This window comes from Ranitomeya variabilis, chromosome 2 (assembly GCF_051348905.1).
Source record: "Ranitomeya variabilis isolate aRanVar5 chromosome 2, aRanVar5.hap1, whole genome shotgun sequence".
Taxonomy (NCBI): Eukaryota; Metazoa; Chordata; class Amphibia; order Anura; family Dendrobatidae; genus Ranitomeya; species Ranitomeya variabilis.
Window position 1 is genome coordinate 445,628,383 of NC_135233.1, and position 25,115 is coordinate 445,653,497.

General features: G+C 43.0%; 1 protein-coding gene across 4 annotated transcripts in view; it reads right to left on the reverse strand.

The window, feature by feature from the left end:
- NELL1 (neural EGFL like 1) overlaps positions 1-25,115 on the reverse strand; it is a 988,017-nt gene that overhangs the window by 627,860 nt on the left and 335,042 nt on the right. For all 4 annotated transcript variants that reach the window (XM_077287196.1, XM_077287197.1, XM_077287195.1 and 1 more), the window contains exon 10: positions 2,022-2,095. In XM_077287196.1, the coding sequence (XP_077143311.1) occupies positions 2,022-2,095 (74 nt within the window). The remainder of the gene's footprint in view (positions 1-2,021; positions 2,096-25,115) is intronic.

A 25,115-nucleotide genomic window follows, 5' to 3' on the forward strand; every position in this document is an offset into this window, starting at 1 on the left:
CCCTCTCCAGGAGAATAAACGGCAGCAATTAGCGGCCGTGAACACCTTCGACATGGAAAACTATTTTTTACCATGTTAGTGGCTTAGGTAATAAAAAAATTCAAAAAGTTTCCGTTTTTATTCATTTTAAGGCCTTAAGATACAGTTTTCATCCGGATTCAAGATTGGTCTCTTCTGGGAGTGTCTGTCCCAGTAATATAGGCTGGATGTGAGCTCTATGTATATCCAGTGTCCGTAATTCAGGAGCCAAGATATCAGCACAGCTTCTATCCTGTACTAACTTGCTCTCCAAATGCTTTCCTCCTTATCCACACCCTTTTTATCTCTGCCCTTCCTGAGATACTTTCTCCCCTCTCCATGATGGAGATCGGTGTACAAACCCTTCCCCCTCCTTTCTGCCCTGTATATACAAAAAAGGGGGTAAGACAAGAGAGCCGAGCTAGATAAAGGACTTACAGACTCTATAATAGCAAAATGATAGTGAATTTTTAATCAAGACTATATAGAAAGTTGTATAACTTTGCATTTAGGAAGAAAATAAACATTAAAAAAATGTGAAGGTGAATATAGCCTTTACTAGAGATCCCCACCATTGTCTAAATGTGCTGAAATGAACACTGAGCCCCTTTGTTTCGGTGACAGGAGAGGGTCTAAGCATCCAGACCCCACCAACAACAACATGCAAGATGTCATGGATGTCAAATTTTATAAAAAATAAACAAAAAAATTTTAAAAATTAATTAGTCCTCTATATGGATATGCAAAAAAAAAACAAACAATGCCGCATCTCTTCCCAGGTCGTGTGTCACATTGCAGCTTACTTATTTATGTTTGTAAGTAAGGAATACAGAGCTGCAGTACCAGTCACAACCCATGGGCAGGGGTGGTGTTGCTAAAACTTGTCACAGTGGATTAATGCAAACCACTAGACCACCAGGACATGTAGGAGTTTTGATATAATGATGAATGGAGTATGGGGTCACAATGTAAAAGTCCAATTTTGGGGTTAAAACAATTCATTTATATCAATTTCTGGTTCAGGATGTCCCTGCAAGCATTTACCCTATTCCACCTAATAAGGGCTAATTCAAACAGCTGCATAGGGGACATATTTTCTGGTCAATGTTATGCATCAGCAAGTCCCAGCCCACCACGGATCGGTCAAGCCCAAACTAACAGCTTCACATATGCCTAGGACCGTCTGCTAGGTTGGGGGCGCGAGGTCTGTGAACGACCATTTCGTGGCCATGTGAATTAACCATGACTAGCATTTTGTTGATGGTGGAGAGACAGACCCTATTGGGAGTCAATCAACCAACTGGAAAAAAGATAAAATGGACCCCAAAGGACGGGGTTCCCAGCCAAGGCTGTTCCTATAAAATACATCATTGGTGCAAATCTATGTAGTATTTTAGTGTCTTACTAATTCCCATCCTGCACAACGTCTGAAAAAAAACCGAGAGTCAACAATAAGGGTCTCTCTCTTTAACCTCTCTGTGTAAAATTTCCAAGAGCACAAACATTTCAATGAGATTTATGCAAATTCTGACAAGTCATTTACAACACTGTCTCCATCTGAGCCGTAGTGACATCGAGTCACCAAAAAAACAAATACAATTCGCAATTCTAAGGGAAGGTTAATTACATTGCACTTCAAGACGTTAACCAAGGAACGGCCGGATGGGTAGGAGAGCCCACCGAAAGAAATGACTTAATATATAACGAGGCCGTCACCAAGACGTTACCATTATTCATTATACAAATCAATTTCTGTAAATTATTAGGGGGAGAGGTCTGTAAAAAAATAACATCAATGTGCAAAAAATTCAACTCAGGAACTATTATTGGGTGTAGCACTTCCATACATCAGTTTCAGGACGTACAGAACAGGTCTCCTCCGTACATCCTGTTCTGGCCATACAGATATGTGATCGTAACAGACAATCACTAGCTGCAATGGTCACATGCCTGTCCAGCCAGAAGAGGAAATGAAAAGACGAGCAAAAAATAGTTCAACTTACTTTACATTCTTTGCAGGTTGCAGTCAGGATCTTCTGACCTTCAGCCAGGACTTTTCCACCATAAATGCATTTGGCTGTAGTGCGGAGAAAACACAACACAACAGAAGACATTACAATTTATAACTTGAGTCACTCGCTTTGCTGCCCTGCCTATCTTTGCTTTCTGGACATCAGTTTACATACAGTATATACTCCATAGCTTTACAATGGAATATTCTCGTACCAAGCATTTCTATATTCCTCAGCCATCACCAAAGAAAACTTTTCAGAATTTCATTCTCAGATGTTTCCAAGGAGGGAACTAAGTCAAAGAACTTCAGAAGAACTACTGTATTGCTGATAGTAGAGTTTGAAGAACACTGGCCCACAACTCCATTGGTTCCAATAAACTATATACAATCAACACGACTGGTGTGGTGTATATTATACTAAGACCATTGTTTGGACTCTCCTAGGATGGAGGAAGATGTTCATTGCTATTTGTCAAAACTCTAGTACAGCTGTTTCAAAGCTAGAACTCCATGTCATGGCATACTGGGACCTGTGGTTTCACGATAGCTGGAAACACATGTTGGGGAATGCTGACCTAATGACTATTGTACAAATAATCCTGCTCGAAAAATAAACATCTGAAGTTGAGCCACCACATAATGAACCTAGAACTAAAAAACTGCCATTAAATGAAAGAAAATGTATTTTGAAAAGGAGTCTTTTGCATACAATTTCCAGAAAGTATCATCAATGAAGAACCAGTTTCCCAATTTTCCCTAAGGAGTGACACCTAGAAACAGAGACCAAGATATACATAAAGAGCACAGGATGAATTGCAATAGCCTCATTGTCTTCTTGAATTTCCCAAAGGAGGCTTACAAAGAAACATAAAAATTGAGAGGCAATAAAAGATCAAGAGTTCGGTCCAGTCAGTGGCACTACAAGGTCAACTGAATCCACCAGCATGTCAGAAGACAGGATCAAAGTGGCCACTGAATGGGCCATTACACTTCATCATTAATTAAAGGTACCTGTAACTTTAAGCAGTAGGCTTCCAGCAGGGCCGGACTGGGACTAAAATTCAGCCCTGGCATTTGAAGTTACACAGGCCCACTTGTCACATGGTGACTGTATAATATCTTTGTACACTTGTAGGCAGGGCCGGTTTTAGGCAAAGTGGGGCCCTAGGCAAAGTTTAAAATGGGTCCCCAAATGCTAACATATTGCACATCACACAGAAGCCTTTCTGTTGTATTTACGTGCGCTGAGTTCAGGCCGCTAAACGAGTTTGATCGACAATACTGAAGTTGTTCAACGCTTGTTTCCCGGCCTCTTTCCACCAGCTGAGGAATAATGATGAGACAGAACGATCACTAATAGATCACCATACAGTATCATGTTTTCAGCAGCACATCTACAGTTTACACTGGCAATGTGCTGCTGACAACAAGGCTTTTTGTTCCAGCAAAAACAATCCGAATATGCAGCATTTTACTTGTTTAGTAAAATACACCCCATAGTCCTCCATATATTATAATGTGCTCCATAGTCCTCCATATAGTATAATACACTCCCTATAGTCCTCCATATATTAAAATACACTGCTCAGTCCTCCACATAGTATAATACACTCCTCATAGTCCTCCATATAGCATAATACAATCCTCATAGTCCTCCATATAGCATAATACAATCCTCATAGTGCTCCATATAGTATAATGCACCGCCACAGTCATCCATGTAGTACAATTCACTTCCCATAGTATAATGCACCCCATAGTTCTTCATATAGTATAACGTATTCCCCATAGTCCTCGATACAGTATAATGCAGCCCACATATAGTATAATGCAGCCACCCCAGAGTATAATGCAGCCACCCCAGAGTATAATGCAGCCACCCCAGAGTATAATGCAGCCACCCCAGAGTATAATGCAGCCACCCCACAGAGTATAATGCAGCCACCCCAGAGTATGTAACCCCCATAGAATATAATACAGCCCACCTCCCCATAATATATAATGTAGCCCCCCATAGAATATAATGCAGCCCCCCATAGTATATAACGCAGCCTCCCCCATAGAATATAATATACCCCCACAATAGTATATAACACAGCCACATAGTACATAACATGGCCTCCCCCATAGAATATAATATACTCCCCATAGTATATAGCAAAGCCCGCATATTATATAGCACAAACCGCATAGTATACAGCACAGCCTGCATACTATAGCACAGCTCGCGTAGTAGATAACACAGCCCACACAGCAGTATTCAGCACAGACCACACAGTAGTATACAGCACAGACCACACAGTAGTATACAGCACAGCCCACGTAGAAGTATACAGCACAGTCCACACAGTAGTATACAGCACAGCCCACAGAGTAATATATACAGCACAGCCCACAAAGTAATATATACAGCACAGCCCACAAAGTAATATATACAGCACAGCCCACAGAGAACTATATACAGCACAGCCCAGAGAACTATATACAGCACAGCCCACAGAGAACTATATAAAGCACAGCCCAGAGTACTATATACAGCACAGCCCAGAGTACTATATAAAGCACAGCCCAGAGAGTACTATATACAGCACAGCCCAGAGAGTACTATATACAGCACAGCCCAGAGAGTACTATATACAGCACAGCCCACAGAGTACTATATACAGCACAGCCCACAGAGTACTATATACAGCACAGCCCACAGAGTACTATACACAGCACAGCCCACAGAGTACTATATACAGCACAGCCCACAGAGTACTATATACAGCACAGCCCACAGAGTACTATATACAGCACAGCCCACAGAGTACTATATACAGCACAGCCCACAGAGAACTATATACAGCACACAGTAGTATACAGCACAGAGCACAGCCCACAGAGAACTATATACAGCCCACAGTAGTATACAGCACAGAGCACAGCCCACAGAGAACTATATACAGCCCACAGCAGTATACAGCACAGAGCACAGCCCACAGAGAACTATATACAGCCCACAGCAGTATACAGCACAGAGCACAGCCCACAGAGAACTATATATAGCACAGAGCACACAGTAGTATACAGCACAGAGCACAGCCCACAGAGAGCTATATACAGCCCACAGCAGTATACAGCACAGAGCACAGCCCACAGAGAACTATATACAGCCCACAGCAGTATACAGCACAGAGCACAGCCCAGAGAACTATATATAGCCCACAGTAGTATACAGCACAGAGCACAGCCCACAGAGAGCTATATACAGCCCACAGTAGTATACAGCACAGAGCACAGCCCACAGAGAACTATATACAGCCCACAGCAGTATACAGCACAGAGCACAGCCCACAGAGAACTATATACAGCCCACAGCAGTATACAGCACAGAGCACAGCCCACAGAGAACTATATACAGCCCACAGCAGTATACAGCACAGAGCACAGCCCACAGAGAACTATATACAGCCCACAGCAGTATACAGCACAGAGCACAGCCCACAGAGAACTATATATAGCACAGAGCACACAGTAGTATACAGCACAGAGCACAGCCCAGAGAGAGCTATATACAGCCCACAGCAGTATACAGCACAGAGCACAGCCCACAGAGAACTATATACAGCCCACAGTAGTATACAGCACAGAGCACAGCCCACAGAGAACTATATACAGCCCACAGCAGTATACAGCACAGAGCACAGCCCACAGAGAACTATATACAGCCCACAGCAGTATACAGCACAGAGCACAGCCCACAGAGAACTATATATAGCACAGAGCACACAGTAGTATACAGCACAGAGCACATCCCACAGAGAGCTATATACAGCCCACAGTAGTATACAGCACAGAGCACAGCCCACAGAGAACTATATACAGCCCACAGCAGTATACAGCACAGAGCACAGCCCACAGAGAACTATATACAGCCCACAGCAGTATACAGCACAGAGCACAGCCCACAGAGAACTATATACAGCCCACAGCAGTATACAGCACAGAGCACAGCCCACAGAGTACTATATACAGCCCACAGTAGTATACAGCACAGAGCACAGCCCACAGAGAACTATATACAGCCCACAGCAGTATACAGCACAGAGCACAGCCCACAGAGAACTATATACAGCCCACAGTGTTGTGAATTTGGATTCTGGGCTCCCCCGGTGGCTACTGGTGGAATTGAACTTGTGACATCATCTTCCCTGTTCACCTGTTCTGATTAGATCTGGGTGTCGCTATATAACCTGGCTTCTCTGTTAGATGCTTGCCGGTCAACAATGTTATCAGAAGCCTCTCTGTGCTTGTTCCTGCTCCCAGACATCTACTAGATAAGTTGGACATTCGTCCATGTTTTGTTTTTGTATTTTGGTTCCAGTTCACAGCTGCAGTTTCGTTACTGTGTCTGGAAAGCTCTTGTTGATCAGGAATTGCCACTCTGGTATTATGAGTTAATGCCAGAGTCCTAAAGTAATTTCTGGATGTGTTTTGTTAGGGTTTTCTACTGACCATGAAAGTATGCTTTCTGTCTTCTGCTATCTAGAAAGCGGACCTCAAATTTGCTAAAACTATTTTCCTGCTGCGTTTGTTGTTTCATCTCATATCACCGCCAATATATGTGGGGGGCTTCTGTCTCCTTTTTGGGCATTTCTCTAGAGGTGAGTCAGGTCTTATATTTCCCTCTGCTAGCATTATTTAGTTCTCCGGCCGGCGCTGGGCATATAGGGATAAAAAGTAGGACATGCTACCTGGCTACTTCTAGATGATGCGGTAGGTTTAGTTCATGGTCAGTACAGTTACATCTTCCAAGAGCTTGTTCCTATTGAGGCTTATGCTAGTTCTCTGGCCATGGAGATCATGACAGTTTGACCGGCCCACTAAAGGGTTAAAATCCTTGGCTGAGAAAGGAGAGAAATAAGAAGTCTGCTGAGAGTTTTTTTTTTTTTTTTTTTTTTTTTTCTCTGTGCTCTTAATTGGATCACTTGCCAGTCTGTCTATGCTGCAGTCTTTCTTTTTTTTCTCTCTCCTTCTAATCTTTGAATGGCTCTATGTTCACCTGTCTATAATGGATCTACAGAGTGTAACTGCAGGTTTGAATAATCTCGCCACGAAAGTACAAAGTTTGCAAGATTTTGTTGTTCATGCTCCGGTATCAGAGCCGAGAATTCCTTTGCCGGAATTCTTCTCAGGGAATAGATCTAGCTTTCAGAATTTTAGAAATAATTGTAAGTTATTTTTGTCCCTGAAATCTCGTTCTGCTGGAGACCCTGCACAGCAGGTTGGGATTGTGATTTCCTTGCTCCGCGGCGACCCTCAAGATTGGGCTTTTGCATTGGCACCAGGGGATCCTGCGTTGCGCAATGTGGATGCGTTTTTTCTGGCCTTGGGCTTGCTTTATGAGGAACCTCATTTGGAACTTCAGGCAGAAAAAACTTTGATGTCCCTATCGCAGGGGCAAGATGAAGCTGAAATTTACTGCCAAAGATTCCGTAAATGGTCTGTGCTTACTCAGTGGAATGAGTGTGCCTTGGCGGCTACTTTCAGAGAGGGTCTTTCTGATGCCATTAAGGATGTTATGGTGGGGTTCCCTGTGCCTGCAAGTCTGAATGAGTCCATGACAATGGCCATTCAGATCGATAGGCGTCTGCGGGAGCGCAAACCAGTGCACCATCTGGCGGTGTCCACTGAGAAGACGCCAGAAAACATGCAGTGTGATAGAATTCTGTCCAGAAGCGAGCGGCAGAATTTTAGACGGAAAAATGGGTTGTGTTTCTATTGTGGGGATTCTACTCATGTTATATCAGCATGCTCTAAGCGTACTAAAAAGCTTGATAAATCCGTTCCCATTGGCACTTTACAGTCTAAATTTATTTTGTCTGTGACCCTGATTTGCTCTTTGTCATCTATTACTACGGACGCCTATATCGACTCTGGCGCCGCTTTGAGTCTTATGGATTGGTCCTTTGCCAATCGTTGTGGGTATGATTTAGAGCCTTTGGAGACTCTTATTCCTCTGAAGGGGATTGACTCCACCCCATTGGCTAATAATAAACCACAATTCTGGACACAAGTGACTATGTGTATTAATCCGGATCACCAGGAGACTATTCGTTTTCTGGTGCTGTATAATCTACATGATGATTTGGTGCTAGGATTGCCATGGCTGCAGTCTCACAACCCAGTCCTTGACTGGAGAGCTATGTCTGTGTTGAGCTGGGGATGTAAGGGGACTCATGGGGACGTACCTTTGGTGTCCATTTCATCATCTATTCCCTCTGAAATCCCTGAGTTCCTGTCTGATTATCGTGACGTCTTTGAAGAACCCAAGCTGGGTTCGCTACCTCCGCACCGTGAGTGCGATTGTGCTATAGATTTAATTCCGGGTAGTAAATACCCAAAGGGTCGTTTATTTAATCTGTCTGTGCCTGAACATACTGCTATGCGAGAATATATAAAGGAGTCCTTGGAAAAGGGACATATTCGTCCATCGTCATCTCCCTTAGGAGCCGGTTTTTTCTTTGTGTAAAAAAAAGACGGCTCTTTGAGACCATGTATTGATTATCGGCTTTTGAATAAAATCACGGTTAAATATCAATACCCATTGCCGTTGCTGACTGATTTGTTTGCTCGCATAAAGGGGGCCAAGTGGTTCTCTAAGATTGATCTCCGTGGGGCGTATAATTTGGTGCGGATCAGGCAGGGGGATGAGTGGAAAACCGCATTTAATACGCCCGAGGGCCACTTTGAGTATTTGGTGATGCCTTTTGGTCTTTCTAATGCCCCTTCAGTCTTCCAGTCCTTTATGCATGATATTTTCCGCGATTTTTTGGATAAATTTATGATAGTGTATCTGGATGATATTCTGATTTTTTCGGATGATTGGGACTCTCATGTCCGGCAAGTTAAGAGGGTTTTTCAGGTTTTGCGGTCTAATTCTCTGTGTGTCAAGGGTTCTAAGTGCGTTTTTGGGGTTCAGAGAATTTCCTTTTTGGGATATATTTTTTCTCCCTCTTCCATTGAGATGGATCCTGTCAAGGTTCAAGCTATTTGTGATTGGACGCAGCCCTCTTCTCTTAAAAGTCTTCAGAAATTTTTGGGCTTTGCCAACTTTTATCGTCGATTTATTTCTGGTTTTTCGGATGTCGTTAAGCCATTGACCGATTTGACTAGACAGGGTGCTGATGTTGCTAATTGGTCCCCTGATGCTGTGGAGGCCTTTCAGGAGCTTAAGCGCCGTTTTTCTTCTGCCCCTGTGTTGCGTCAGCCTGATGTGACTCTTCCTTTTCAGGTTGAGGTCGACGCTTCTGAGATCGGGGCTGGGGCAGTGTTGTCGCAGAAAAGTTCTGACTGCGCCGTGATGAGGCCTTGTGCCTTCTTTTCCCGTAAATTTTCGCCCGCTGAGCGGAATTATGATGTTGGGAATCGGGAGCTTTTGGCCATGAAGTGGGCGTTTGAGGAGTGGCGCCATTGGCTCGAGGGGGCCAGACATCAGGTGGTGGTATTGACTGACCACAAAAATTTGATCTATCTTGAGACCGCCAGGCGCCTGAATCCTAGACAGGCGCGCTGGTCATTATTTTTCTCTCGGTTTAATTTTGTGGTATCGTACCTACCGGGTTCTAAGAATGTTAAGGCGGATGCCCTTTCTAGGAGTTTTGAGCCTGATTCACCCGGCAACTCTGACCCCACAGGTATTCTTAAGGAGGGAGTTATCTTGTCAGCCGTTTCTCCAGACCTGCGGCGGGCCTTGCAGGAGTTTCAGGCGGATAGACCGGATCGTTGTCCGCCTGATAGGTTGTTTGTTCCTGATGATTGGACCAGTAGAGTCATCTCTGAGGTACATTCTTCTGCATTGGCAGGTCATCCTGGAATTTTTGGTACCAGGGATTTGGTGGCAAGATCCTTCTGGTGGCCTTCCCTGTCACGAGATGTGCGAGGCTTTGTGCAGTCTTGTGACGTTTGTGCTCGGGCCAAGCCTTGTTGTTCTCGGGCTAGTGGATTATTGTTGCCCTTGCCTATTCCTAAGAGGCCTTGGACACACATCTCGATGGATTTTATTTCAGATCTGCCTGTTTCTCAGAAGATGTCTGTCATCTGGGTGGTGTGTGACCGTTTTTCTAAGATGGTCCATTTGGTTCCCCTGCCCAAATTGCCTTCTTCTTCCGAGTTGGTGCCCCTGTTTTTTCAAAATGTAGTTCGTTTGCATGGTATTCCTGAGAATATCGTTTCTGACAGAGGAACCCAATTTGTGTCTAGATTTTGGCGGGCATTCTGTGCTAGGATGGGCATAGATTTGTCTTTTTCGTCTGCTTTTCACCCTCAGACTAATGGCCAGACCGAGCGGACTAATCAGACCCTGGAGACATATCTGAGGTGTTTTGTGTCTGCTGACCAGGATGATTGGGTTGCTTTTTTGCCATTGGCGGAGTTCGCCCTCAATAATCGGACCAGCTCTGCCACTTTGGTGTCCCCGTTTTTCTGTAATTCGGGGTTCCACCCTCGATTTTCCTCCGGTCAGATGGAATCCTCGGATTGTCCTGGAGTGGATGCGGTGGTGGAGAGATTGCATCATATCTGGGGGCAGGTGATGGACAATTTAAAGTTGTCCCAGGAGAAGACTCAGCTTTTTGCCAACCGTCACCGTCGTGTTGGTCCTCGGCTTTGTGTTGGAGATTTGGTGTGGTTGTCTTCTCGTTTTGTCCCTATGAGGGTCTCATCTCCTAAGTTTAAGCCTCGGTTCATCGGTCCGTATAAAATATTGGAGATTCTTAACCCTGTTTCCTTCCGTTTGGACCTCCCTGCATCCTTTTCTATTCATAACGTTTTTCATCGGTCGTTATTGCGCAGGTATGAGGCACCGGTTGTGCCTTCCGTTGAGCCTCCTGCTCCGGTGTTGGTTGAGGGTGAGTTGGAGTACGTTGTGGAAAAAATCCTAGACTCCCGTGTTTCCAGACGGAGACTCCAGTATCTGGTCAAGTGGAAGGGATACGGCCAGGAGGATAATTCTTGGGTCACTGCATCTGATGTTCATGCCTCTGATCTGGTTCGTGCCTTTCATAGGGCCCATCCTGATCGCCCTGGTGGTTCTGGTGAGGGTTCGGTGCCCCCTCCTTGAGGGGGGGGTACTGTTGTGAATTTGGATTCTGGGCTCCCCCGGTGGCTACTGGTGGAATTGAACTTGTGACATCATCTTCCCTGTTCACCTGTTCTGATTAGATCTGGGTGTCGCTATATAACCTGGCTTCTCTGTTAGATGCTTGCCGGTCAACAATGTTATCAGAAGCCTCTCTGTGCTTGTTCCTGCTCCCAGACATCTACTAGATAAGTTGGACATTCGTCCATGTTTTGTTTTTGTATTTTGGTTCCAGTTCACAGCTGCAGTTTCGTTACTGTGTCTGGAAAGCTCTTGTTGATCAGGAATTGCCACTCTGGTATTATGAGTTAATGCCAGAGTCCTAAAGTAATTTCTGGATGTGTTTTGTTAGGGTTTTCTACTGACCATGAAAGTATGCTTTCTGTCTTCTGCTATCTAGAAAGCGGACCTCAAATTTGCTAAAACTATTTTCCTGCTGCGTTTGTTGTTTCATCTCATATCACCGCCAATATATGTGGGGGGCTTCTGTCTCCTTTTTGGGCATTTCTCTAGAGGTGAGTCAGGTCTTATATTTCCCTCTGCTAGCATTATTTAGTTCTCCGGCCGGCGCTGGGCATATAGGGATAAAAAGTAGGACATGCTACCTGGCTACTTCTAGATGATGCGGTAGGTTTAGTTCATGGTCAGTACAGTTACATCTTCCAAGAGCTTGTTCCTATTGAGGCTTATGCTAGTTCTCTGGCCATGGAGATCATGACACCACAGTAGTATACAGCACAGAGCACAGCCCACAGAGAACTATATATAGCACAGAGCACACAGTAGTATACAGCACAGAGCACAGCCCACAGAGAGCTATATACAGCCCACAGCAGTATACAGCACAGAGCACAGCCCACAGAGAACTATATACAGCCCACAGCAGTATACAGCACAGAGCACAGCCCACAGAGAGCTATATATAGCACAGAGCACACAGTAGTATACAGCACAGAGCACAGCCCACAGAGAACTATATACAGCCCACAGCAGTATACAGCACAGAGCACAGCCCACAGAGAACTATATACAGCCCACAGCAGTATACAGCACAGAGCACAGCCCACAGAGAGCTATATACAGCCCACAGTAGTATACAGCACAGAGCACAGCCCACAGAGAACTATATACAGCCCACAGTAGTATACAGCACAGAGCACAGCCCACAGAGAACTATATACAGCCCACAGCAGTATACAGCACAGAGCACAGCCCACAGAGAACTATATACAGCCCACATCTCTTCTCTTCCTCCCCTCACCTCCTCCGAGAATGGCCCCACAGTCCAGAAAAAAAAAAAACTCTCCTCACCTCTCCTCGTGCCCAGCGTTGCTTCCTGGTTCCTGCTCCTGTCTCAGCAGCTGCAGTCTGCCCGGGACACAGCAGGTGCGCGATGATATGACATCATCGCGCACCCGCAGTGTCAGAGGCAGAGCGGGGAATGATGGGAGAGGAGCGTCTGTAGACGCTCTCTCCTCCATCATTGCATTCAACTGTACCGGCGTCTATACGCCGGTATAATTGAATGCGACGGCGGGGGCGGCGGATTGAGCGGCCCACCACTGGCACCGGCCCTTCTGGCATTTGCCAGAAGTGCCCTATGGCCAGTCCGGCCCTGGCTTCCAGTGAAATCATGTCTAGGGTTCAAAGGCCTCTTCCCCCTGGAAATCAGTCTCATGCTCTGCACTGATGAGAAGCAAGAGCTGCAAAATGGTTGTGGAGGATTCTGGTTTAGCTGACTATCCCACCTCATGGGATCAATGTTGGAAATCCAAGAGTAGCAAGCTGTAACAGGGGGCCCTAGACAGACAGTTTTCATTCTTCTGGAGGAGAGCTACTTTGCACTTTAGCAAAATTAATAGCAGCACTGAAATGTAATAACACAATTCCTTCAATCTACCCCTTTTGCGAAGAACTTAAAAGATGGGAGTGAGGCTCTATATTGTGAACAAAAGCTCAGTGTGTGAGACCAGGTCAAAGGAATAAGAAATATCTCCTGGACCCTTGCAGTTATGACAAATAAGGGGTGGTGTCCCATCAAGTTATTCAAAGTCAAAATGCCCTCTTAGGCCATTTGGAAATGATAGACTAAGTATCCAAACATAGCTCGACATTACATGAGGTCACGGAAAAGGGGATTTGAGAAAAACAAATTATGTCATGACTTCATTCTTGAAGGGTTGTCAATTTAATAAAGCATTAGGTGTAATACAAAATAACATTATAGGGATTTTTTTTTAGCCATGAGATTTTTCTCATGTTTTTTTTTTGGTGCCGAAACCCGGGATTATGTATTACTTTTAAATACCCATCAAGAACCACATGGTTGGAGTATTTCCTCTAGATGTCTATCTATGGTTCCTTTAGAAAATTCCATTAATGCTCAGCACCCATGTTGCAATAAAATCAGGTACATTATAGAAATAAGAGCGCACTGTTCATAATTCTAGTTTATGGCACACAATTAGTGATGAGCGAATATACTCGTTGCTCGGGTTTTCCCGAGCACACTCGGGTGACCTCCGAGTATTTGTTAGTGTTCGGAGATTACGTTTTCATCGCCTCAGCTGAATGATTTATAGCTATTAGCCAGGCTGAGTACATGTGGGTGTTGCCTGGTTGCTAGGGAATCCCCACATGTAATCAAGCTGGCTAATAGCTGTAAATCTTTCAACTGCCCCGATGAAAACTTAATCTCCGAACACTAACAAATACTCGGAGATCACACGAGCGTGCCCGGGAAAACCTGAGCAACGAGTATATTCGTTCACACTACACACAATATGTCAATCAAGTGTTGCTCCCAGGATAAAGCAGCAGAGCGTGGAGCTGCCCTCGGACACATTGAAAGGCCAGACTCTTACTGCAATATTATGAAGACAAAACATTGAAGTCTTGGAGAACAAACATCGAATACTTAGCTGAATGATTATTATTATTAACATTATGAAAGCTCTTGAAGGGTCAAAGATTAGCTTTAAACATGAGCCATAAGTGTGCGATCATATCAACCACGTCTTCGTTGTCGTCTTAGTTGTTCATTGCTATTTTTGCCCCAAGCCGTTCTCTACATATTTCCTCCTCACCATATAACCTGCTTCAACTAGATGACACATGGCAATGACAAAGGTATTGGAGATATGATGGCTACCAATTTCAAATATTATATGGTATTATTGCATTTTGCATTCAATATTTTTTTCGCGCATCTCTGTTGCTCGAAGGCAAATACAACCATTGCTTTTAAAAGGTAGTCTTGGCTACACCTGAACCCTCAGTCTACTGAAGTCAATGGGGACATCTATTATTATGGTCTTAAAGTGTCTTAGAAACTAGACCAGAGAACTGTGACACTGCTGAATTAATCACAGTGGTGCACGCTGTAGGGTAAATTTCAATCCCTAACACAGACTCTTTTGGCTTGGGTATTTTCTTTAATCATTCATTGAGTTTCATGGGCAAATGTAATCCAAAAAATGGATCAGAGAAGTACAAACTGCGATACTGTACAGCCAATTATCAGTCCGTGAGCATGGACCAAAAATATGGACAGAAAATGTTCTCTAAGGCTACGTTCACATTTGCGTTGTGCGCCGTAGCGTCGGCGCCGCAGCGCACAATGCAAACAAAAACGCGGCAAAACGCACGCTAAAACGCTGCGTTTTGCGCCGCATGCGTCCTTTTTGGCCGAAAGTTGGACGCAAAAAAAATGCAACTTGAAGCGTTTCTTGCGTCCAACGCTTGCGGCCATGCGGCGCAAAACGCAGCACAACGCATGTCCATGCGCCCCCATGTTAAATATAGGGGCGCATGACGCATGCGGCGCCGCTGCGGCGCCCGACGCTGCGGCGCTGACCGCAAATGTGAACGTAGCCTTAGAGTCGTATAAGTAAAAGTTTAAAAAAAAAAAGTGTAACTGTAACAAACAATTATGCCATTTCCTGTATTACCTTTTGGAAATGTAACCTATTATTTTGAGTTTATAGCTACTATACAGACCTAAAGCAGGTGAAATAAGTATTGAACAAGTCGTAAATTTTCTAAGTAAATCTATTTCTTAACCCACATTCACACGTTCAGTATTTGGTCAGTATTTTACCGGTACATCAGTATTTGCAAGTCAAAATCAGGAGTGTAACAATCAGATGAGAAGTATAATAGAAACACGTCACCATTTCTGCATTTTTCACCCACTCCTGAAATTTTGGCTTACAAATTTTGATGTTAAATAATGACCAAGTACTGGACATGTGAGCATACACTAAAGGTGCTTTTGACATGAAATTCTCAGCAAATGTTGGTAACAACCCATCCAATCCACCCAGGAAAAGAAATCAAACCATATATGTCCATAAATTAAGCTATGTATAATAATGAGAAATGACACAGGGAACAAGTATTTAACACGCTTATTGTAGTATATTTAATACTTCGTACAAAAGCCTTTGTTGGTGATGACAGCTTCAAGACGCCTCCTATATGAAGAAACTACAACCCCTGGCAAAAATTATGGAATCACCGGCCTTGGAGGATGTTCATTCAGTTGTTTCATTTTGTAGAAAAAAAGCAGATCACAAACATGGCACAAAACTAAAGTCATTTCAAATGACAACTTTCTGGCTTTAATAAACACTAAAAGAAATCCAGAACAAAAAATTTTGTAGTCAGTAATGGTTACTTTTTTTTTTATAACAAGCAGAGGGAAAAAATTATGGAATCACTCAATTCTGATGAAAAAATTATGGAATCACCCTCTAAATTTCAATTCCCAAAACACCTGCATCAAATTAGATCTGCTCGTTATTCTGCATCTAAAAAGGAGTGATCACACTTTGGAGAGCTGTTGCACCAAGTGGAATGACATGAATCATGGCTCCAACATGAGAGATGTCAATTGAATAGAAGATTGTGAGGAAAGGAGAGGATTATCAAACTCTTAAAAGAGGGTAAATTATCACGCAATGTTCCAAAAGATGTTGGTTGTTCACGGTCAGCTGTGTTTAAACCCTTCCCGCCGCGGCCGTTTTTGCGTTTTCGTTTTTCGCTCCCCTCCTTCCCAGAGCCATAACTTTTTTTTTTTTCCGTCAATATGGCCATGTGAGGGCTTATTTTTTGCGGGACGAGTTGTACTTTTGAACGACACCATTGGTTTTACCATGTCTTGTACTAGAAAACGGGCAAAAAAACTCCAAATGTGGTGAAATTGCAAAAAAAGTGCAATCCCACACTTGTTTTTTGTTTGGCTTTTTTTCTAGCTTCACTAAATGCTAAAACTGTCCTGCCATTATGATTCTCCAGGTCATTACGAGTTCATAGACATCAAACATGTCTAGGTTATTTTTTATCTAAGTGGTGAAAAAAAATTCAAAACTTTGCTAAAAAAAAACAAAAAAACGCCATTTTCCGATAGCCATAGCGTCTCCATTTTTCGGGATCTGGGGTCAGGCGAGGGATTATATTCTGTGTGCCGAGCTGACGTTTTTAATGATACCACTTTTGTGTAGATAGGTACTTTTGATCGCCCGTTATTGCACTTTAATGCAATGTAGCGGCGACCAAAAAAAACGTAATTCTGGCGTTTCTAATTTTTTTCTCGCTACACTGTTTAGCGATCAGGTTAATGCTTTTTTTTTATTGATAGATCGGGCGATTCTGAACGCGGCGATACCAAATATGTGTAGGTTTGATTTTTTTTTAGTGTTTTATTTAGGATGGGGCGAAAGGGGGGTGATTTAAACTTTTACATATTTTTTTATTTTTTTCATATTTTTAAAAACATTTTTTTTTAACTTGTGCCATGCTTCAATAGCCTCCATGGGAGGCTAGAAGCTGGCACCACTGGATCGGCTCTGCTACATAGCAGCGATCATCAGATCGCTGCTATGTAGCTGAAATGCAGGCTTGCTATGAGCGCCGACCACAGGGTGGCGCTCACAGCAGGCCGGCATCAAAAACCATAGAGGTCTCAAGGACCTCTATAGCTACTGTCCTGACACATCGCCGACCCCCGATCATGTGACGGGGTCGGCGATGCGCTCATTTCCGGCTGCGCGGCCGGAAGCGGTAGTTAAATGCCGCTGTCAACGTTTGACAGCGGCATTTAAGAGGTTAATAGCGGTGGGTGAATCACGATTTCACTCGCTGCTATTGCGCGCACATGTCAGCTGTACAAAACAAGGGGGAGACACGACATGCGCAGTACTAGTACAGCGCATGTCGTGAAGAAGTTAAAATCTGGACCAAATAAAAAAACAACATGGGAAGGCTGTTAAAGGCATACATACTGGTAGACCAAGGAAGACATCAAAGCGTCAAGACCGGAAACTTAAAGCAATAGGTCTCCAAAACAGGAAATGCACAACAAAACAAACGGGAAACGAATGAGAGGAAATTGAGTCAACGTCTGTGACTGAACTGTAGGAAACCGTCTAAAGGAAATGGGATTTACATACAGAAAAGCTAAACGAAAGCCATCATTAACACCTAAACAGAAAAAAACAAGGTTACATTGGGCTAAGGAAAAGCAATCGTGGACTGTGGATGACTGGATAAAAGTCATATTCAGTGATGAATCGCAAATCTGCATTGGGCAAGGTGATGATGCTGGAACTTTTGTTTGGTGCCGTTCCAATGAGATTTATAAAGATGACTGCCTGAAGAGAACGTGCAAATTTCCACAGTCATTGATGATATGAAAGGCACCGGGGAGATGGCTGTAATTACATCTTCAATAAATGCACAAGTTTATGTTGATATTTTGGACACTTTTCTTATCTCATCAATTGAAAGGAGGTTTGGGGATGATTAAATCATTTTTCAAGATGATAATGCATCCTGCCATAGAGCAAAAACTGTGCAAACATTCCTTTAAAAAAGACATAAGGTCAATGTCATGGCCTGCAAATAGTCCGGATCTCTATCCAATTGGAAATCTTTGGTGGAAGTTGAAGAAAATGGTCCATGACAAGGCTCCAACCTGCAAAGCTGATCTGGCAACAGCAATCAGAGAAAGTTGGAGCCAGATTGATGAAGAGTCCTGTGTGACCCTCATTAAGTCCATGCCTCAGAGACTGCAAGCTGTTATAAAAGCCAGAGGTGGTGCAACAAAATACTAGTGATGTGTTGGAGTGTTTTTTTGTTTTTCATGATTCCATATATTTTTCCTCAGAATTGAGTGATTCCATCATTTTTCCCCTATGCTTGTTATAAAAAAGTAACCATTACTGACTGCCACATTTTTTTTTCTTGATTTCTTTTAGTGTTTCTTAAAGCCAGAAAGATGAAATGACTTTAGTTTTGTGCCATGTCTGTTATCTGCTTTTTTTCTTCAAAATTAAACAACTGAATGAACATCTTCCAAGGCCGGTGATTCCATAATTTTTGCTATGGGTTGTAGTTGCAGGCATTGCTCACATGTGATTTTGGCTAATTCTTCCACACAAACTCTCTTCACATCCTGAATATCCTGGGCTCCTTCTATGATTCTCTAAGCTTCAGTTCCTTCCACACATTTTCTATTGGATTCAGATCCGGTGATCGGCTCGGCCATTCTAGCAGATTTATTTTCTTTCTCTGAAACCAACTGAGCGTTTCCTTGGCTGTGTGTTTGGGATCATTGTCTTGCTGAAATGTCCACCCTTGTTTCATCTTCATCATCCTGAGAAAAGATTTTTATCAAGAATGTCTTGGTCCATTTGTTCAATCATCCTACTTCAATTGCAACAGTTTGTCAGTGCCGTATGTTGAAAAACAGCCCCACATCATGATGTTTCCACCTTCAAACACTATTGGTATGGTGTTCTTGTGGTGATATGCAGTGCCTTTTGAACTCCAAACATGGTGTGAATTATTGTATCCAAAGAGTTCACTTTTGGTCTCAACTGACCAGACCACATTCTCCCAGTATTTTACATTCTTGCCTAAATGTTGTTGAGCAAACTTTAAATGTACTTGATAATGCTGTTTGATCAGCAAAGGAGTTTTGCGTGGTGAGTATGCATACAAGCCATGAAGGCTGCAGGATGAGCGTGCATGAAGGCAGGGGAAGTGGAGTGCATTACTTCTAGTTTACTTTGAAAACAATTGTATCTGCTGTTTCCAGGTTTTTGTGTAGCTCCCCACAAGTGGTCCTTGGCTCTTGGACAACTCTTCTGAATTATTTTCACTCCTCTGTCTGAAATCTTATGGGGAGCACCTGGTCGTAGACTATTTATGGTGAAATTATGTTATTTCCACTTCTGGATTACAGCCTCAACAGCGCTTAGAGGAACCTTCAGTAATTCAGAAATTCTTCTCTAGCCAATGCCATCAGTATGTTCTGTAACAATAAGGTTTCAAAGGTCTTAAGACAGTTCACTGGTTTTACCCAGCAAGAGATGTGTCCTGTGTGGCACCTTGGTAATGAGACACCTGTTTATAAGCCAACAGTTGATCCAGCTGATATTTTTTACTAAGTGGCAGGACTGCTTTCTAATTACTGATTGATTTCAGCTGGTCATGACTTTCCGTGGCTTTTTGCACCTCTTTCTTCATATGTTCAATACCTTTTCCTGTGTCATTTCTCATTATTACACAAAACTTAATTTATGGACATTTATGGTGATTTATTTGTCTGTGTTGATTGAATGGGTTGTTATTGATATCTAGTGAGAATTTAATGTCCTTTAGAAATATATTTACTCAGAAAATTGATGACTTGCTGAATACTTATTTCAGGCGCTGTGTGTGTGTATCCATAGTTACAGACTAAAAACAAATCTTATGTAGTCTAAGGCCATGTTCACACTTCGCGGTTTTTACCGCGGATCCGCGGCGATTTTGATGCTGCGGGTCCGCAGCAGTTTCCATTGCGTTTACATTAGCATGTAAACCCTATGGAAACCGCAAACCGCTGTGCACATGCTGCGGGAAAAACCGCGCAGAAACGCAGCGGTTTACAACCCGCAGCATGACACTTCTTTGTGCAGAATCACTGCGATTCTGCACCCATAGGAAAGCATTGAACCGCTTACTTCCCGCATGGGGCTGTGCCCACGTTGCGGGAAGTAAGCGGATAATGCGCGGTTGCTACCCGGGGTGGAGGAGAGGAGACTCTCCTCCAGGCCCTGGGAAGCATAAATAGTGTAAAAAAAAAAGAATTAAAATAAAAAATGATGCTATACTCACCTCTCAGCGCTGCACGTGGCCGTCCCCGGTCTCAGTTGCTGTGCGAACAGGACCTGCGGTGACGTCACGGTCACATGACCGTGATGACGCCGCGGTCACATGACCGTGACGTCACGAAGGTCCTTCTTGGCACAGCATCTTTGGAACCAGACCGCCGAGTGCAGCGCCGAGGAGATCGCGACATCAGAGGGTGAGTATAACCAATTTTAATTATTTTTAACATTACTATTGATGCTGCATATTGCTGCATATGCAGCATCAATAGTATAGGCGGAAACCCGCAGCGGAAACCGCGGAACAAACCGCGATAAATCTGCAGGGATAACCGCAGCGGGTTTGCCCTGCAGATTTATCAAATCCGCTGCGGGAGAACCCGCAGAGGTCACACGCAAAGTGTGCACATAGCCTAATCGTGCAGTCGTATGATACTCTAACCGCTATCTTCAACCTTGATTCTACATACAGGAGAAGAGACGGCAGATGGAAAAGAATAAGAAAATGAAATGTTTACTTATGCACATGTTTATTTCCTTTGTGAGTTTTGGAACAGCACAAAATAACAGAGAAAAAAAAAGCAAATTGGACATAAATTCACACAAAACGCCAGAAGTGGGTCGGACAAAATTGTTGGCACCCTCAACTTAATTTGGTTTCACATACTTTGGAATACATAACTACAATCAATTGCTTCCTAAAACCAGCAATAAGGTTCTTGTACCTCTAAACTGGATTTTTTGACCACTCTTCTTTTGCCAAAACAAGCAATAAGGTTCTTATACCTCTAAACTGGAATTTTTGACCACTCTTCTTTTGCCAACTGCTCCAGGTCTCTCATGTTTGAAGGCACCTTCTCCCAACAGCAATTTTAAGATCTCTCTACAGGTGTTAAATGGGATTTAGATTCGGACTCATTGCTGACCACTTCAGAACTCTCCAGCGCTTTGTTTCCATATATTTCTAGGTGCTTCTTGAAGTATGTTGAGGGTTACTGTGCTGTTGTTAGACCCATGACATAGGACATAAAAACTTTGGTAATCTTCAGATTTCATGATGTCTTGCACACAGTCAAGGCATCCAGTGCCAGAGGTAGCAAAACAATCCCAAAACATCTTTGAATCGCCACCATATTTAACTGTAGGTACTGTGTTCTTTTCTTTCTATGGCTCATTTCTTTCTTGATAAGCAGTACAATGATGAGCTTTACCAAAAAGCTTTATATTGGTCTCATCTGTCCACAAGAACTTTTCCCAGAAGGATTTTGGCTAACTCAAGCACATTTTGGCAAACTGCAGTCTAGCATTTTTATTTCTGTGTCAGCAGTGGGGTCCTCCTGGGTCTCCTGCCATAGCGTTTCATTTGATTCAAAGGTGGGCGGATAGTGTGAACTGACACAGATGCACCCTGAGCCTGCGGGACAGCTTGAATTTATTTTGGGACTTGACTGAGGCTGCTTATCCACCGTTCGGACTATTCTGCATTGCAACCTGTCATCAATTTTTCTCTGCCATCCACGTCCAGGGAGATTAGCTGCAAAGAGTTTGTATGTTCTCTCCGTGTTTGAGTGGGTTTCCTCCGGGCACTCCGGTTTCCTCCCACATTCCAAAGACATACTGATAGGGAATTTAGATTGTGAGCCCCATCGGGGACAGAGATGATAATGTGTACAAACTGTAAAGCGCTGCGTAATATGTTAGCGCTATATAAAAATAAAGATTATTATTATTATTAGCTACAATGCCATGGGTTGCAAACCTCTATTATGTTGCACACCGTGGACAAATGAATATTAAGATCTATGGAAATGGACTTGTAACCTTGAGATTGTTGATATTGTTCAACAATTTTGGTTCTCAAGTCCTTTGACAGTTCTCTTCTCCTCTTTCTGTTCTCCATGCTTACTGTGGCACACACAGACACAATGCAAAGGTTAAGTCAATTTCTCCCCTTTTTATCTGGTTTCAGGTGTGATTTTCATATTGCCCACACCTGTTACGTGTCACAGGCGAGTTTGAATGAGCATCAAATGCTTGAAACAAAGTTATTTACCCACAATTTTGGAAAGGTGTCCACAATTTTGTTGGGCCCATTTTTGGGGCTTTGTGCAAAATTATGTTCAATTTGCCTTTTTTCCTAATTTTTTTATGTTGTTCCAAGGATATAAAGGAAATAAACAGGTGTATGACAAAACAAGTGAAATTGCAATCATTTTTGGGAAGAAATACTTCATTTCCTGGAATAATTTCAATGATGCTAACACTTTCAGCCATGACTGTATACATCTCCACTTTAGGCCGCCTGATTTTACAATATTCCTACAATTGTTGGCGCATTACAATTATCAGGTATGTATGACAATGTGCCACTCAGGAGCCGTCAGTTGTAATATACATCCATCAACCCAGAGATTATCCATCAGCAGGTTTGTCAGAATATGATCCGCGCTTCTTATACAAATTATATCATAAATGCAGGCCTCCTGGTTTCGCTTATTACTACACAATCCCATTAAGATGACAGCACCTTCTCCTCCTTGGTTTGTATGATGTCTGGTCCGCAGAAATAAAAGACGGATTCCCATCATAAACATTAACGACCTATAAAAACGACTCCATTAATGGATTCAGACCGGAAGTCCAACTCACAGAAGTCAAGAGAGCATTGAGACACAACAAACTCCAGGACCTCATGTCCCATTTTTATGTCATGTTAGCCTTGTGGACAATCAGCGCCGGCTTCACTGGCCCCACCTTATGACGTGAAAAACATCAACAGGACTGCGGCTGATCCCTGACTTCCTCTTGATGTTCAAATTATCTGAAGGGGAGGATGCAGGGCTAGCGTGACATAATGTCACGTGAGCCCTGGGAGAGCGAGTGTTGACACCACTGGAATGGTGCCAGGACTGCAGGTGAGTATAAGTGTTTTTATTTTAACGGGGGGCAAACATTCATATTGAGAAGGTGCTGGCCTAGCAGTGAACAACCCTTTAAATACTGCAATTTTTTTTTTAAATGTCAGATCCCTCTATCATATCCAGTTGTGGCCAAAAGTATTGACACTCCTGCAATTCTGTCAGATAATACTCAGTTTCTTCCAGAAAATGATTGCAATCACAAATTCTTTGGTATTATTATCTTCATTTAATTTGTCTTAAATGATAAAACACAAAAGAGAATGAAGCAAAAAGCATAACATTGATCATTTCACACAAAACTCCAAAAATGGGCCAGACAAAAGTATTGGCACCCTCAGCCTAATACTTGGTTGCACAACCTTTAGCCAAAATAACTGCGACCAATCGCTTCCAGTAACCATCAATCAGTTTCTTACAATGCTCTTATGGAATTTTAGACCATTCTTCTTTGGCAAACTGGTCCAGGTCCCTGATATTTGCAGGGTGCCTTCTCCAAACAGCCATTTTTAGATCTCTCCACAGGTGTTCTATGGGATTCAGGTCTGGACTCATTGCTGGCCACCTTAGAAGTCTCCAGTGCTTTCTCTCAAACCATTTTCTAGAACTTTTTGAAGTGTGTTTTGGGTCATTGTCCTGCTGGAAGACCCATGACCTCTGAGGGAGACCCAGCTTTCTCACACTGGGCCCTACATTATGCTGCAAAATTTGTTGGTGGTCTTCAGACTTCGTAATGCCATGCACACGGTCAAGCAGTCCAGTGCCAGAGGCAGCAAAGAAACCCCAAAACATCAGGGAACCTCCGCCATGTTTGACTGTAGGGACCGTGTTTTCTTTGAATGCCTTTTTTTTTTCTCCTGTAAACTCTATGTTGATGCCTTTGCCCAAAAAGCTCTACTTTTGTCTCATCTGACCAGAGAACATTCTTCCAAAACATTTTAGGCTTTTTTCAGGTAAGTTTTGGCAAACTCCAGCCTGGCTTTTTTATGTCTCGGGGTAAGAAGTGGGGTCTCCCTGGGTCTCCAACCATACAGTCCCTTTTCATTCAGACGCCGACGGATAGTACGGGTTGACACTGTTGTACCCACGGACTGCAGGGCAGCTTGAACTTGTTTGGATGTTAGTCGAGGTTCTTTATCCAACATCCGCACAATCTTGCATTGAAATCTCTTGTCAATTTTTCTTTTCCGTCCACATCTAGGGAGGTTAGCCACAGTGCCATGGGCTTTAAACATCTTGATGACACTGCGCACGGTAGACACAGGAACATTCAGGTCTTTGGAGATGGACTTGTAGCCTTGATATTGCTCATGCTTCCTCACAATTTGGTTTCTCAAGTCCTCAGACAGTTCTTTGGTCTTCTTTCTTTTCTCCATGCTCAATGTGGTACACACAAGGACACAGGACAGAGGTTGAGTCAACTTTAATCCATGTCAACTGGCTGCAAGTGTGATTTAGTTATTGCCAACACCAGTTAGGTGCCACAGGTAAGTTACAGGTGCTGTTAATTACACTAATTAGAGAAGCATCACATGATTTTTCGAACAGTGCCAATACTTTTGTCCACCCCCTTTTTTATGTTTGGTGTGGAATTATATCCAATTTGGCTTTAGGACAATTCTTTTTGTGTCTTTTCATTTAAGACAAATTAAATGAAGATAACAATAACAAAGAATTTGTGTTTGCAATCATTTTCAGGAAGAAACGGAGTATTATCTGACAGAATTGCAAGGGTGTCAATACTTTTGGCCACAACTGTACATAGGGATCCCACATACAAATTTAATTTACATATACTATTTAATTGTAACTTTTATTCTAAATATTTTTTTCTTCTATTCAAATCACCTATGAAGACCAGATCTTTGGTGGATTTTGTACATCAT